The sequence below is a fragment of the Passer montanus genome, unplaced genomic scaffold (assembly GCF_014805655.1).
Source record: "Passer montanus isolate IOZ18808 unplaced genomic scaffold, ASM1480565v1 scaffold57, whole genome shotgun sequence".
In the NCBI taxonomy this organism is placed as follows: domain Eukaryota; kingdom Metazoa; phylum Chordata; class Aves; order Passeriformes; family Passeridae; genus Passer; species Passer montanus.
In genome coordinates this window covers 1072709-1087725 of record NW_024370705.1, presented here as the reverse complement: position 1 = coordinate 1087725, position 15017 = coordinate 1072709, and the positions used below count along the sequence as shown (strand labels likewise).

Genomic DNA, 15017 nt, shown 5'->3' with positions numbered 1-15017 from the left:
TGGAATTCCCTGGGATTGACTGGCCTTGCACTGCTCATGCAAAACCCAGCAGTGAAAGAAACTGCTTCCTTGGCCTTTGGCAATTCCCTGCGCTCACCTGGGGCTCTGGGAATCCCCTGGGCTCACCTGGGGCTCTGGGAATCCCCTGGGCTCACCAGGGGCTCTGGGAATCCCCTGGGCTCACCAGGGGCTCTGGGAATCCCCTGGGCTCACCAGGGGCTCTGGGAATCCCCTGGGCTCACCTGGGACTCTGGGAATCCTCTGGGCTCACCTGGGGCTCAGTGAGTTCTACCCCAGGCAGTTAAGGAGCCCAGGTTTGTGCTCCTGATCCAATGATCCAACAATAACACGTCTGCCCTGGAAGTGGAAATGATGCCAGCTGCAAAGGCTCCTTTGCTTTGGAAATACCCTGCTTGCCCTGGAATTGATTTTTCCTTCCATGATATTTAAAGTTAACTTGCTGCCTGTTTTGACCCTCTCCCTGCCAGTCAAGTGCAATAAGCTGCCTCCTTCCAGCGTTTTATTTTCCTTTTGCCTCTCCCTGGGCTGGGCAGCATTCCCAGAATGGTGCCAGTGCCTGAATCAACCAGGCAGCACATTTCTGACCTGCTTTTAGAGTGAGTACTTTTGGCAGAGGGCAGAGGGCCTGGCAGGAGTTGTCCTTCCCTTCCTGGAGCAGACTAAGGGAGGGATGAATCCAGAGCCAGAGCTGTTTGGGGGATGCAGGGAGAGGGATGGCCCTGAGGATGAGCACAGTGCTGGGCTCTGGGGAACATCTGCCTGTGCTGAGCTCAGATCATTCCTGTCTCCACAGGCGCCATCCACCTGGAGTTCCACTCCAGTGGGAATCACTACGTGTGGAGGAAAGTCACCTCCACAGTGCACAACATCATCGTGGGCAAGCTCTGGATCGACCAGGTGGGTGAGGGCACACTTCTGCCAGCCCTGGGGGGCTGGAGGAGCACTGGGCATGTGCTCCTGCCACGATGGGAAGCTGTGCTTCCCTGCCGGGATGGGAAAGGCTTCCTGGAGCCTGCCCTGGCTCCCCCCGAGGCCAGCAGGTGCTGGGGGTGGCTGGAGGGGGGCAGCCACTGGGGCTGCTGTGCCCAGTGGGGACTGGTACTGCACTACAACTAACACCTCCTCTGTCTCTCCCTGCTGTGGTTCTGTGTCTTTTATCCAGTCTGGTGAAATAGAGATTGTTAACCATAAGTCCAAAGATAAATGCCAGCTGAAATTTACCCCCTACAGCTACTTCTCCAGGGATGTGCCCCGCAAGGTGAGTATCCAGCAGGGACTCTGCTCCTTCAGGGCTCACACCTGGCTCTTCCAGGCTCCCAGTACCACTGGGATGAGCCCCAGCATGGGGCTGAGGGGCTGGCCAGGCACCTCTAGCGTGGGTCACCAGGGAGGGCTGGGTGGCACCTCCGTGTCCCGTGGATTGGCTCTGTTGTGCTGGAGCTGCAGCACTGAGGCTGGGAGGGGTTTGGTGGGTTGGACACCCACCTGCAAGGCCAGGGATGTCCCAGGAGACACAGCACCTCATCCAGCTGGGCACCTGGAGGCTGTGGTGTCCCTCTGGGCATTCCCACACGCCACCAGAGCCGTGTCCCCCTGCCAGGTGACAGGGGTGGTGAGCGACGCCGACGGCAAAGCCCACTACGTCATGTCTGGCACGTGGGATGAGAAGATGGAATGCTCCAAGATCCTCCACAGCAGCCACGGCAGCACCAGCACCGAGGGCAAGCAGAAAACTGTCTACCAGACACTGTCCCCAAAGGTCCTGTGGAGGAAGTACCCGCTCCCGTGAGTCCCTGGGGGTGGGATGGCACAGCAGGGCCGGGGTGGGGATGGGATTTCCCAGGGTTTGTGGAATAGGAGGCTCCGTGCCCAGGCCTGAGGACATGAGGCACTTGTGGAGCTGAGTAGCTTTTTCTGAGGTGGGCCCCTGGAAGGGGAGGGTGGCTCTGAGAGCTCTTGTGGGAGGGTTTGGGGCACTTGTGGGGCTGGTTGGGTTTTTGGGGCAGTGGGCTCTGGCAGGGAGGGCTGTTGGCTGCTTTGCCTTGCTGGTCATCATGTCCCTGGCCATCCTGTCCCACCAGTCACTTTGTCCCCCTGGAGACCAGGTCTCCCTTGGCTCTTTGTGACCATAGCAGGTCTGGGCTCTGATCAGTCTCTGAGCCCTGGGAGCACCAACAGTCCCTGCTTTGGGGATTTTCTGTTGGGATGGGGATTCCACTACTGCCTTGGGCAGCCTGTTCCAATGCCTGATCGCCCTTTCCAGGAAGGAATTTTTCCTAATATCCAATCTAAAACTGCTGTGGTGCAACATGAGGCCATTTCCTCTCATCCCATCCCTTGTTCCCTGGGAGCAGAGCCTGACCTGCCCTGGCTGCCCCCTCCTGTCAGGGAGTTGTGCAGAGCCAGAGCCATCACACACCTGTCAGCAGCTCAGTCCCTTTTCCAGCCACACGCATCCCATGGGAAACATTCCATGCCACCCAAATTCCTAAAGAGCCAAGCTGGATTTATCCACAGGGAGGTTTTATTGAGGGACTGAGGCTTTTAGGAGAAGAAATTGTTGGGAAAACCACCCCTGTGGTTGTAGGCAGCCTGGGGTGACTGTCTGCAGCTCAGAAGGTCCTCCCTGAGCCTCCTTTTCTCCAGGCTGAGCCCCTTCCCAGCTCCCTGAGGCTCTGCTGGGGCTCCAGCCCCTTCCCAGCTCCGTTCCCTTTGCTGGACACGCTCCAGCCCCTCCAGGTCTCTCCTGTCAGGAGGGTCCCAGAGCTGCCCCAGCACTGGAGGTGCCCCAGCAGTGCCAGCTCAGGAGTGCATCAGCGGGGCTGGGGGGCTGTGCTGAGGTGTCCCCCAGCCTGTCCTGACCAGGCTGTCTGCATTCAGGGAAAACGCTGAGAACATGTACTTCTTCTCGGAGCTGGCGCTGACGCTGAACGAGCCCGAGGAGCGCGTGGCGCCCACGGACAGCCGGCTGCGCCCCGACCAGCGCCTGATGGAGAGCGGCCGCTGGGACGAGGCCAACGTGGAGAAGCAGAGGCTGGAGGAGAAGCAGAGAGCCGTGCGCCGGCGCAGGGAGGCCGAGGCCGTGGAGGCCCTGGAGGAAGGTGAGGAGTGCTTGGGGGTGGCTCAGGATGCAGGGCCTGCACTGCTGAGGGTTGTGGGGGACACAGCCTGCAAGGGGAGGGCAGCTCTGGGGAATCCTTGTGGGTGGGTTTGGGGCGCTTGTGGGGCTGGTTGGGTTTTTGGGGCAGTGGGCTCTGGCAGGGAGGGCTGTTGGCTGCTTTGCCTTGCTGGTCATCATGTCCCTGGCCATCCTGTCCCACCAGTCACTTTGTCCCACTGGATACCAGTCTTCCCTTGGCCCTCGTGACCACGGCAGGGCTGGGCTCCAATCAGTCCCTGAGCTCTGGGAGCACCAGCAGACAGTCCCTGCTCTTCAGGGAGCTGTGGGATTGGGGGCTGCAGGAGCAGGAGCTGCCCTGACCCCCGTTCTGCCCGGCAGGGAAGGACTACGAGGGGTACATCCCGCTGTGGTTCGAGCGCAAGGTGGACGCCGTCACCGGGGAGCTGATCTGCGTCTACAAGGGTGGCTACTGGGAGGCCAAGGACAAGCAGGACTGGAGCGTGTGCCCCGACATCTTCTGAGCCCCCCAGAGCTCGGGGGCCACCCCTGGACAGCAGCACAGCCCGAGGGACAGCGAGGACACGCCAGCAGCGTACCGCCGGGCCCACAGAGTCAATACATGCAGAGATCCAAACAGGGATTCCAAACCTATTTTTTTATGCACTAATAAATAGCATCTTTTTTTTTTTTTTTTAAATGATGGCTTTTCCAGCGACTGCTTAGGAGTGAGGACACGTGGAGCTGGGTTGGGTTTAGGATGTTCATTGCTGTCAGGAGTTGCTGCCTATATCCTCCAGCGCCTTGGCTCCGGTGGCTGAGACGTCGACTTCCAAAGATGCCCAGGGTGTGGGAATGCTGTGCTTGTGTGAGCTCTTCTCTTTGCCATTTTTTTCCTTTTTTTGGGACCCCATTTCTGTGTGGACTTTATGGAATTATTTTTTTAAAAAAACAAATCTTGCTCCTGGTTCAGGTTTCCTTCAAAGATGGACATGAACAACTCTGCTTGGAAAACTGTCCCCAGGAGCTGTGGCACTTGATCCCAGAGGCTCTTGGTGGTTCCACAGTGTCCAGTCAACCCAGTAACACCAAGTAGGATATTTCAGCTGTGACTTTGAGGTTTTTGACCTGGTTTTCATTTTTTTCAAGAGCGTCGGAGGTGCTTCCCCACAGTCTGATGTGTTCAGGCAAAGCTTGGGCCTGTCTTTATCGTGTGGGAGTGGTTTGAGTGAGGTTTGCTTTGGTTTTCCTGCAACCACATCGGAAGGGGGAAATGGCCCCTGCAGGCTGGGAAGGCCAGGCTGATGCAGTGAAGAGTTTTTGTCCCAGTGATGCTCCTGGCTCCGTGTCCCTGCTCTGTATCCCTGCACATGGGGGCTGGATCTCAATTCCAGCTTTTCCATCAGTGTTTCCCTGCTGAGCTGGGCCTGAGGCTGAGAGGAGGGAAGAGGTGCCATGGGGAGAGGAGAGATGCCGTGGTGCTGCTGGGATGGAGCCTTGGTCCTGCATCTGCCACCCCGTTCAGCCAGCCAGGCCTGGCCACAGGCTGAGGCTGGAGGGTCCCTGCATCCCAGCACCCGCTCCCAACTCCTGTTCCTCCCCTCCCTCATCCTGGGCTCTCCCTGCAACAGCTCCAGTTTGTCAGGGCAGGGACCCCTCACCCCCCTCACCCCTTCTGGGTGCCATCACCCTCCCTGGCCCTGGATGCACCAGGAGGAGTGGGGCGAGCACTGCTGGTGACAGGTGAGGACTGGGAGCCCCGAGGGGAAGCAGGAGGTGATGGCATCCCAAAGATGGGATTTGCTGGGCCAGGGAGTAGCAGGAACACCTGGAGATGTGCACTGGCCCTGCTGGATCCCATTTTTGCTGTCCCCTCTGCCTCTCCATCTCCACACTGACCCTGCCTCCGGGGCCGCCCCGAGCCAGCCTGTCACACCCACGTGAAGTTAATTAGCAATAATGAACCTTGAGGCAATGGTAACTGGAATATCCAGGCTTGCACACGGGACACTTATGCAATCAGGTTCCTCATCCATCAGTCTCCTTCTGATCAGCTTCCAGCACTTCCATCCCTGTGATCCCCACAGTGTACAGTCCCCACGGCCCTGACGGCGTCACCGTGCTGCAGGGCAGCCCCCACTGCTCTCAGTACACCCTTTAATCTTATTTATTTGCTTCTAATTTATACATATATATATATAAATATATAAAAAATTATTTTGCTTAAATTTCTATGGTACACAAAAGATGAAAAATGATGAAGACAGAAGTGTCTGTCTGAGTTTTTACAGCACGAGTACGATTCCCCTCGGCTCGTCCCTGAGCTCGGGTGGTGGTGATGGAACGATTCCCATGGCAGGGAAGCAACGGTTTGCTCCAAAGCTGGATCATGTAGCATGGAAAAGGTGTTCCAGAGACATTCCCATCTGGAAATCGTGTGTTTGGGGTTTGTGGCACTAGGGATTCCTGGGAGTGGGATGCTCCAAGCTGCTTCCCAGTGTCCCAGGAGTTGCAGCAGCTGCTCCGGAATGTTCACTCCTTCCTGGAGCTTTGCCCCGGCTCAGGAAAGCTGATCTTAAATGCTCCAGCCTGGGATTTGGTCTGGGAGAGCTGCCTGTGTCCTGGCCCCAGGTGTCCTGCCTGGGAGAGGGGGGATGCTCCCCCCTGATCCCTGGTGCCGCTGCCCTGCCTTGTGGCAGCACCGAAGTGTCCGGGGGATTTGTCCCCGAGTCGGGTCTGTAGAAGGGGCTGAAATGGAGCTCTTCAGAATGCCTTATTTGCCTTTTTGCTGTGTCAATGCAAGTGTCACCCGGGAGCTTGGAGCAGGGAGGAGCTGCAGCACAGGCTGTTCCCAGGCTGGATCGGGGTTCCTGGTGGAGCAGAGGCAGCGGGATGTGCTCCCTGCGTGCTGGCACCGAGGGTCCTGCTGGGCTCTGGGGCCCCGAGGGGTCCCCTCTGCTGTGCCCCCATCTCCTCCATCTGGGAACCCCATCACAGACCCTGCACAGCTCCACGGAGCCTGGGGGAGCACGAGGAGCACCCCAACCCAGAAATCCCCCGGATTTTAGGCTAATGGAAAAAATTGCTCCATCTTCCAGAGATCATCTTATCAGCAGCACTTAACCAGAGCACCATCTCCTGGTCCTTCTGTTCCTCCTTGAGGATTTTAATGTCATTCCACTGTAAATGCTGTTGAATGTATTTTCTTTTCGAACAACAATATATTGTGAGTGATCCTTCTTCTCCTACACGGAAATAAAACTTGGATTCGGGAGTTTTAAAGGCCGTGGTGCTGAGATGGTCACTGGCTCCCCAGGGCTGCAGGTCCTGGAGGAGCTCTGGGTGTGAGGGGGGACATGGACACGGGGTGGGGGGACAGGGAGGCATCCTGGAATGTGGCTCAAAGGAGGAGGTTGCTCAAAGGACAGGGAAGTCCAGGGAAATGGTTGTTCAGGGAAGGAGAAGGATCTGGGGAGGATCTGCCAAGGGGAGGAGGTGGTGCAGGGAGGGTGGTTTGAGGGGCAGGAGGGGACGTGATCCAGGGGAAGTTGTCCAAGGCAGGAGGTCCAGGGAAGCAGGAACATGGAAGGAGATTATCTGGGAGCAACAGCCTGAAGGAGAAGGAGGGCAGGGTTTGCCCCCGGAGGGAGATGGGCCAGAGGAGATCATCGGGGTGGAGATGTCCCAGGGGAGCCTGGACAAGGGGGAAGGTGATGGTGGCCCAGAGGAGGAGGAGCAGCAAACGGGGCTTAGGGAAGCTACCCAGGCACGGAGATTCCCTGGGGATGGTGGGGAGGAGCTGTTCCATTCTGTGGGGCAGGAGCTGGCCCGGGGAGCTGGAGGAGGGTCCGGGCAGGGGCTGCGGAGGCGGGTGGGGAATGCGGGCAGGCTCAGACCGGTCCCTGCGGGATGTTGCCAGGAGACAGGGACACACAGCCCTGCCCGTCCCGCTCCTGCCTCCTCTCCGCCGGCCCCAGGTGAGTCGGGGCTGCGGTGGGGGGACCGGGCCCTGTGACCCTCGCTGTGCTCCCGGGGGCACCTGCAGCTCCCGAGGGCAGCTCCAGTGCCCATGTCCCGGGCTTGGGAAAACCAGCCCGGCCCCATCACCCGCTGGCACCGCAGCGCCGGGGGCGCTGGGCCGGGCTGGGCCCTGCCGGTCTCAGCACCTGCACTGAGCCCTGGCCCTGCTCACCCGGGCCAGCACACCCGGGCCAGCACACCCGGGTCAACACACCCGGGTCACACCTGGCCCAGCACACCCGGGCCAGCACACCCGGGCCAGCACACCCATCCCTGCACATCTGGCCCAGCACACCCGGGTCAGCACACCCGGGTCAGCACACCTGGGTCACACCTGGCCCAGCACACTCGGGTCAGCACACCTTGCCCAGCACACCTTGGCTCCAGCACCGCCTTGCCCCATCCCCTCCAGCGTGCAGCCCAGGGTGGTTCCTGCCCTGCCTGGCCCCGCTGGAGAACGCCCCTGGGGATTTCTGGCCCAGCCCCAAGGGCTTTGAGACCCTCAGCGCTTCTTTTCTCCTCTCTGCAGCCCTGGAGCCCAGGGCTTTAAGGATCCTGGATCTGGACCCTGCTGAGGAAATGTGAAATCCAGGTCTGGGGTGTGGGAAGAGGGGGTTCCTTTGCAGGGAGCAAAGGAACCCCTGCAGCCCTGGGGTGCTCCTACCTTGTCCCCGCTGGTGAACACATCTGGCAGTGCCCCATTCCCTGTCCCGTTGCCTGTCCCACTCCCTGCAGCACCCGGCTGTGGCTGTGCTGAGCGCTGGTGGCAGCGGGGTCGGTGCCATCCCTCCCGGCAGTGTCCTGCCATGGCCGGTGAGTGGGCACGGGGCACCCCGGGGCTTTCTCAGCTCTGCTTGCCCCCCTGCGCCACTTCTCCTGGAGAACAATGCTTGGCTGAGAATGGTGATGGAGCAGAGGTTCAGGGAGCTGGGAAGGGGCTGGAGCCCCAGCAGAGGCTGAGGGAGCTGGAAAGGGGCTCAGCCTGGAGAAAAGGAGGCTCAGGGGGGACCTTGTGGCTCTGCACAGCTCCTGACAGGAGGGGACAGACGGGGGGTCTGGCTGTGCTCCAGGGAACAGGGACAGGAGCAGAGGGAATGGTCTCAGGCCGGGCCAGGGGAGGTTTAGACTGGAAATTAGGGAAAATTTCTCTCTGGGAAGAGCTGACAGCATCCCTGCCCCATCCTGGATGCTGCCAGCCCTCCCTGGCACTGCCCTCCTACCAAACTGTGCCGACCCTGGGGACATCAAGGTCAAAAATGACCCTGGTTTAGAACGAAAATAAGGACGATATCATGGCTTTTTCGTCCAACTGGAGGCAGTTGAGGATCTTGCGGGAGAGGGTGGGATGTGTTCAGTGTCAGTGCTTTGGTGCACCCCGAGTGCTCCCTGCTAAGAACAGGCCAGTCCCTCCCAGGTGGTTCAGATCCAGCAGGATGGGAAGGTTCCTTCCCACTGGGGTGGGCTCATGGCTCTGCTGTCCCCCACAGAGCTGGCAGGACATCGTGCTGGCAGTGCGCGGGGTGGCAGCCCTGTCCCACGGGAAGAGGAGCACTCCTGGGCTCAGCTCCCGGGCTCCCGGCCCCGCCCGGGCCACTGGAGCAGCTCCAGCTCCGTCTGCACCGAGGACTTCGCTGTCGCCTTTTGGGAGGGAATGGTGGAGCCGCTGCTGTGCCAGCAGGAGCCTGCTGGGGATGTCCCCACGGCAGGAGCCCATCCTGGGCAGGACCAGCCCTTGTTCCCCACAGGGAGGAGCCTGGACACGGCCATGGAGCCGGGCAGAGCCCCCGGGCAGGACCGGTCTCCATCCCGGAGCAGCCTGGAGTCCCTGGGAGCGAGGATCTCCCGCCTGAGCCAGAGCCATGGGGGGGTGGTCTGGGGGGTCCCCTGGCCGGGCCCCCCTGCCCGGCCAGCCCTGGGCCACAGGGACTCTGCCCGTGGGGAGCTGCTGGCCACGGCCCTGCCTGGGCGCTCCTGGAGAGCTGCAGGGATCGCTGCTGGCAGGAGCAGGGCTGGCGCAAGGACAGGCTCTCCTGGCAGCAGTGTCCCCAGGGCCAGCAGTGCCAGAACCAGGGCACATCCCGCCCTGGGGCCACCAGCTCTCGGGGGACGTGGAGGGAATGTCACCTTCAGTGTGGCTGCCATGGACAGGGAAGGAGCGGCCCGCAGCAGGAGTGAGTGCGGGCTGGCCCTGGGGCACTGGGAGGGTGCAGGGCTGTGACAGGCAGGGCCAGGGACATGGCAGGGCCAGGGACACGGTGGCAGGGACCAGGCCCTGTTGCCTGTGGGTTTCTGCGTGTTAGTGCTCTCCTCCCTCCCCAAATGCCATTTTCCCCGCAGGTGCTGGCTCAGCCATGGGAGCCCCCGGGCGATGGGGGTCCCCTGTGTCCCCAGGGCTGCGTGGGGACCAGAAAGGGGAACTGCCCTGCAAGGTACAGCCCTGGGGTTTGGGGTTTGGGGTCCGCCACGGGCACAGCCCTGCCTGGGACAGGATGGTGGGGGCAGGGATGGATGCAGGGATGCTCCTGGCTCTGCTTCCAGCTGGGATCTGGAGAGCAGCAGGACACCGAGCTTGGCCCTGGCCCTTGTGTCCCACGTGGTGGCCACAGAAATGCACGGGGAAATGCAATGGAAAGGGGGAAAATGGGATTGTAACCCCAATGCTGGATGCCAGGGGGTGGCGGGGCAGCCACTGTGCTGGTCCCTGCGGAGGAGCCGGGAGGGGACACGAGAGCTGGGATCTGGTGCCAAGCCCTGGAGCCCAGGGCACAGAGCCAGGTATGGGGCTCCAGGGATGGCTCCTGCACCGAGGCTGGAGCAGAAGGCAGCCCTGGAAGCCCAGGAGGGGATGGGCATCCTGAGGGCAGAGCTGGGCTGTGGCGTGACTGGGGATGTGGGTGATGGTGTCCCTGGCACAGGACTGGCCTGGCACTGCTGGGACACACCTGGGACACCCATCACAGGTGCCACATGGACCTGCAGAGGATGGTGAGGTGACCTCGGGATGGCCCAGGCAGGGGCTGGGCTGGCACTGCTGCAGGTGGCAGGGACAGGCTGGGGTGGCTCTGCTTTGCTGCTCTGGGCGTGTTGGGAGGGCCAGAGCTGGCTCCTGGAAGAGGCCAAGATGTGGGAATGGGAAAAGAGGTTTTTGCAGTCTTGGCAGGGGCAGGGAGCCTGTGTGGGCCAGGAGTGGCTGGACAAAGAGAGAAGGAAAACAGCAACTGCACAAGAAGAGAAACTGGAGCTGCTGGAGGTCAGTGCACTCCTGGTTTTCCAGAGGAGCCAGGATCACACCAGAGGGGCCATGGGAAGGAGCACACACATCACACCTTGCCGCAGTTCAGTCCCTTTTCCAGCATCCCACGGGAAATATTCCTGCAGCCCAAATTCCTAAAGAGCCATGCTGGATTTATCCACAGGGAGGGTTTATTGAGGAACCGAGGCTTTTAGGAGAAGAATTTGTTGGGAAAACCACCCTTGTGGCTGTAGGCAGCCAGAGGTCACTGTCTGCAGCTCAGAGGGTCCCTGGAGAGCCCCGGCAGAGGCAGGGAGAGCTGGAATGTTGGGAAGGGCAGAGAAACAGGCAGGGCTGGGGGCCGGGGTGAGAATTCCTGGGCACCGACCCAGCAAAGCTCAGCCCTTTTGCAACGGGCAGCAAGGCTGGGCTGCTGCCCGGACACTGCCCTTGGGAAGAGCCCGGCAGGGCTGCAGGGTGGCCCTGGGCAGCCAGAGGGTGACTCCGGGTGTGCTGCAGAGGCTGCGGGAGCTGGAGCGGGGCAGCCGGGCCCTGCTGCGGCAGCGGCTGCGGGTGCTGCAGCGGCTGCACGGGCTGCTCCGGAGCGACCGGGCCGAGACCCTGCGGCAGCTCCGGGCGGCGCTGGAGCGGGCCGGGCCGGGAGCAGGGAGCGCCGGGGAGGTGAGGCCGCCCCGGGACACAGCCCCGGGACAGAGCCCCCGGACACAGCCAGCCCCACAGCCGGGGACCGGCCAGGGGGCACAGCAGCCCCGGTGTGCTGCTCCTCCGGGGCCACCCAGGGGAGCGGGGCTGCTGGGGACACTGGTGTCTGGGGGTGGCTCGGGAGGGACCCCGGGTGTCTCTGTGCTTGTTCTGCTCCTTCCAAACCTCTGCTCAGCCCGGGGGCTCCGGGTGTTCCCTGGAAGCTCTCCCAGGGGGGCTGAGCGGCCCTGAGCCCTCTCTCGCTGCCCCTGCAGGGCCGGGCCGGCGGCGGCGCCCGGCGGGAGCAGCTGCGGAGCCGCCTGCGGGACCCGGCGGTGCCCGGGCGGGCCGGGGGCTCCCCGGCCCTGGGGACGGCCCCGCTGGCCCCGCGGGGACACGGCCCCCGCCCCGGCGGTGCCGTGGGACCCGGCCCCTCGCCGGCAGCCTTCGGGTGGGTCCCGGGAGCTGCCCAGGGGGACGGGGGGTCCCGCTCGTCCGATCCCCGCTCCCTAAATTCCCCCGGAGCTCATCCCCGCCCTCCCCCAGCCGCGCTCTGCACGCCCTGAGGGGGCTCCGGCAGCAAATCCAGCGGCGCCTCGGGCAGTGGCAGAGGCTGCAGGGAGCCCTGGGAGCCGCTGGACACAGGAAGGAGGTGATTTGGGGCTGGGAGGAAGCACATGGGGCCCATGACAGCATCAGCCCTTGGAGGAGCCCCCACTGCCACGCTCGGGGCAGTGCCAGCCCTCCCTGCAGCAGGGAGCGGGGCCAGCCGTGTTCCTGTCCCCGCAGGACGACGAGCAGAGGCAGCAGCCGGACACGGCCCCAGCTCCAGGAGCCCCGAGGGAGCCCCTGGGCCAGGTGAATCAGGCCCCAGGTCCTGCTCCGAGCCTGGGCTGAGGTTCAGGGGGCCAGGCCTCAGGGGGTTGGGGTCTCAGAGAGCCGTGGGGACCCCCAGATCACCTCCAGAGGCTCCGTGTCCAGCTCAGCCTGGTGAAATGTCCATCAGGTGACACGGCGTGTGTCCTGCCACCTGGAGCTGCCCCTCGTGTCCATGGCTGGGCTCCAAGCCACGAGAAGCCAGAAATGTGTGGGCAGGATCCTCCTGGAGCTTCCAACCCTGAGCTGACCTGACCTTTCCCTCTCTTGTGCAGAGACAGAGGGAACATCTCCATCCCACCTCCTCCGTGTCCCTGAGCTCCATCCCTGGGCCCCCCCAGCCTGGCCGGGGCTCCCCAGGGCTCCTGCAGCACCTCCAGCACCACTTCCAGGAGCTGCAGCTGGAGAAGACACAGAGCACGGGGAGCCCCCCTGCCCTGGGGGGACAGCCCGGGGTGGGGACTCCCCCTGTGCCCCAGCCCCGCTGCTGATCCGAGGGCAGCAAGAGGGGCAAAGCTCCAGCGTGGAGCACAATTCCTGCTGGGAACAGCCCTGCGGCAGGGCTGTGGCCTCAGGCAGGTCTCACCACCCACCACCATCTATCCGTGCCTCCAGGTGACCTCAGGGCCGTTTGTTGATCCTGGGGGAGTCAGGTGGGATGGCCATGGAATCCCGGGAAGCCTCTGCAGAGCCTGCCTGGATCAGGCTCGGGGTGCCCACATCCTCTTCCCACTCTGCAGCTCCTCCTCTGCTCCCATCTCCCACTCTGGGATAGAGCTGGGACAGGCTGGAGGTGACATTTCCTTTTCTGCTCTACCACGAGGACACCAGTTGGATATTTGGGAAAAGCTCCAAGCTGAAAAGGAAGTGAATCACTGGCCCAGGCTGCCAGGACAGTGGTGGAATCACCATCCCTGGAAGTGTCCAAGAAACAGGTCCATGTGGCACTTTGGGATGGGGTTTAGTGGGATTTGGTCAAAGGTTGGACTAGATGATCTTGGAGGTCTTTTCCAGCGTGAATGATTCCATGATTCTGAGTTTCCTACCTGCACACTGAGGTCCCAGTTATGGAATTCCAACAGGCAGAACCAAGCTCCTGCAAATTCCTTGAGAAGTGCCACGAGGTTGTGAGGGAGCTGCCAAGTGCCCTTGGACCAGTGGGATCTGCCCAGGGAGCCAGGCTGGGATGGCTGACCCCGGGACAGAGAGGTTTAATGGAAAAAACCCAAGGGAATTGCTGTGTTTGGATGCTTTAATTTAATTTGGAAAAGGAGAAACCCATTCCTCACTCTGGGAGATCTCCTTGGGAAATGCTGGTTTTAATTTGCAGGAGAACATCCAAGGAAAGTTTCTCCATGTGAAAAGGGGAAATGGGAGTTTCCTGCAGGATTTTATTGCTGTGCCTTGTTCCAGGGGGAGGGCGGATGAGGATTGAAGTATCTGTGTGCTTTCTTTCCAATGAAAATAAAAGTGAGTTTTATTATGTTTCTCTGCAATGTGTGATCAGGGAAAATCTGGAATCCCCCTGGATGCTCAGCAGGTCCCTGGCTGAAGTTCAGGATTTATTATTTTTCTTTTAAGTTTCACAGCCAGAACAGTGCCACAAACACATTTTTATACAGAGCTTTTAATGAAACCCCAAATGTTTGCAAGGCTCCTGGAATGTCTCTGCCAACCTCAGGACTCCTGGACGTGTGGATGACACCAAGGGACACAAACCTGATCCTTCAGCAGGAGATTGCTGGAGAAAGGGTTCCCAAATCCCTGAATGGCCACAGCCAGGACCTCATCCTGGGGGATTTTCTGCCTTGTCCAAGTTTCAGGTGTTCCCTCAGGATGTCACAGAACCAGGGAATGCTGGGGGCACCTCTGGGGTGTTGGGGCAGGGACCCAGGGCTGGGTTGCAGGGTCCCAGACAGAGCAGGGATCCAGTTTTGGGGTGCAGAGACCCAGTTTTGGCCTGTAGGGACCCAGCTTTGGGGTGCAGGGTCCCAGAGAGGGTTGGGTGCCCAAATTTTGGGTGCAGGGTCCTGGTGCTGGTGCCTGGGTCCAGGTCCATGTGCAGGGTCCTGGATCCTTTGGAGTCTTCCCACTGCCACAAGATCTTGAAATTATTCCCCAGGGACAAAAGAAGAATAAAAAGGATGTGATTTAACGGAGGTATTTTGTTTGGTTTGATTCTGGGGTGGGCTGTGTCCTTTCCAATGGGAAGTGATGGAGTCTTCCCACTGCCACAAGATCTTGAAATTATTCCCCAGGGACAAAAGAAGAATAAAAAGGATGTGATTTAATGGAGGTATTTTGTTTGGTTTCATTCTGGGGTGGGCTGTGTCCTTTCCAATAGGAAGTGTGCTGGGAATGCTCTTGGGATGGAGTTTTACAGCCCTGTGGTGCCATTGGGATTTTGGAATCAATTGAACTTTCCTGAGAGGAGACTCTTAAGGAAGCACAGGCAGCAGATGGAGTCAGACTTTTAAAAATGTCCATGAATTCACCTTTCCCCAGCCCTGTTTTGGACCCTGGGGTGCAGCTGGAATGTCTCAGCCTGACACCTGCAGCCTCTGCTTTGCTCTGGAGCCATCCAGAGGATGCCAGGGATTGCTTTGCTCCCTGGCCAGGGCAGGGGCTGCTGATGCTGTTAAAGGCTCTGAGGTGCAGCACAACAGAAAAACAGCTGGGAATTCCTCATGCTCTGCTCTGGAGCCAGGCTGGAGAGCTGGGGGTGCTCAGCTGGAGAGGAGAAGGCTCCAGGGAGAGCTCAGAGCCCCTTGCAGGGCCTGAAGGGGCTCCAGGAGAGCTGGAGAGGGACTGGGGACAAGGGATGGAGGGACAGGACACAGGGAATGGCTCCCACTGCCAGAGGGCAGGGATGGATGGGATATTGGGAATTAGGAATTGTTCCCTGGGAGGGTGGGCAGGCCCTGGCACAGGGTGCCCAGAGCAGCTGTGGCTGCCCCTGGATCTCTGTCAATGCCCAAGGCCAGGCTGGACACAGGCTTGGAGCAGCCTCATCAGCCCCAAATGAAAACAAACCTCCCTAATTCCCAC

The 15017-nt window shown here is 60.7% G+C and overlaps 2 protein-coding genes across 10 annotated transcripts in view; both read left to right on the top strand.

The window, feature by feature from the left end:
- The window catches only part of OSBP2 (oxysterol binding protein 2), a 92687-nt gene extending 86266 nt beyond the window's left edge, over positions 1 to 6421 (top strand). For all 4 annotated transcript variants that reach the window (XM_039725803.1, XM_039725801.1, XM_039725800.1 and 1 more), the window contains 5 exons: positions 815 to 918; positions 1184 to 1279; positions 1622 to 1806; positions 2902 to 3122; positions 3521 to 6421. In XM_039725803.1, the coding sequence (XP_039581737.1) occupies positions 815 to 918; positions 1184 to 1279; positions 1622 to 1806; positions 2902 to 3122; positions 3521 to 3663 (749 nt within the window). In that variant the 3' untranslated portion in view covers positions 3664 to 6421. The remainder of the gene's footprint in view (positions 1 to 814; positions 919 to 1183; positions 1280 to 1621; positions 1807 to 2901; positions 3123 to 3520) is intronic.
- Positions 6422 to 7024: 603 nt separating this feature from the next.
- Positions 7025 to 13452, top strand: LOC120510385. 6 transcript variants are annotated; one of them, XM_039726182.1, is made up of 14 exons: positions 7025 to 7116; positions 7689 to 7751; positions 7895 to 7972; positions 8647 to 9330; positions 9497 to 9588; positions 9831 to 9934; positions 10075 to 10144; positions 10311 to 10409; positions 10911 to 11072; positions 11369 to 11544; positions 11640 to 11745; positions 11883 to 11951; positions 12245 to 12424; positions 12585 to 13452. In XM_039726182.1, the coding sequence occupies exons 3-14, from the start codon at positions 7966 to 7968 to the stop codon at positions 12990 to 12992; spliced, it is 2157 nt and encodes a 718-aa protein (XP_039582116.1). In that variant the 5' UTR covers positions 7025 to 7116; positions 7689 to 7751; positions 7895 to 7965; the 3' UTR covers positions 12993 to 13452. The 6 variants fall into 6 exon arrangements, with proteins under 6 accessions (XP_039582116.1, XP_039582117.1, XP_039582118.1 ...); XM_039726183.1 differs by having other exon boundaries at positions 7689 to 7972; XM_039726184.1 differs by lacking the exons at positions 7025 to 7116; positions 7689 to 7751; positions 7895 to 7972 and having other exon boundaries at positions 8529 to 9330; positions 12585 to 12904; positions 13052 to 13452.
- The last annotated feature ends 1565 nt before the right edge of the window (positions 13453 to 15017 follow it).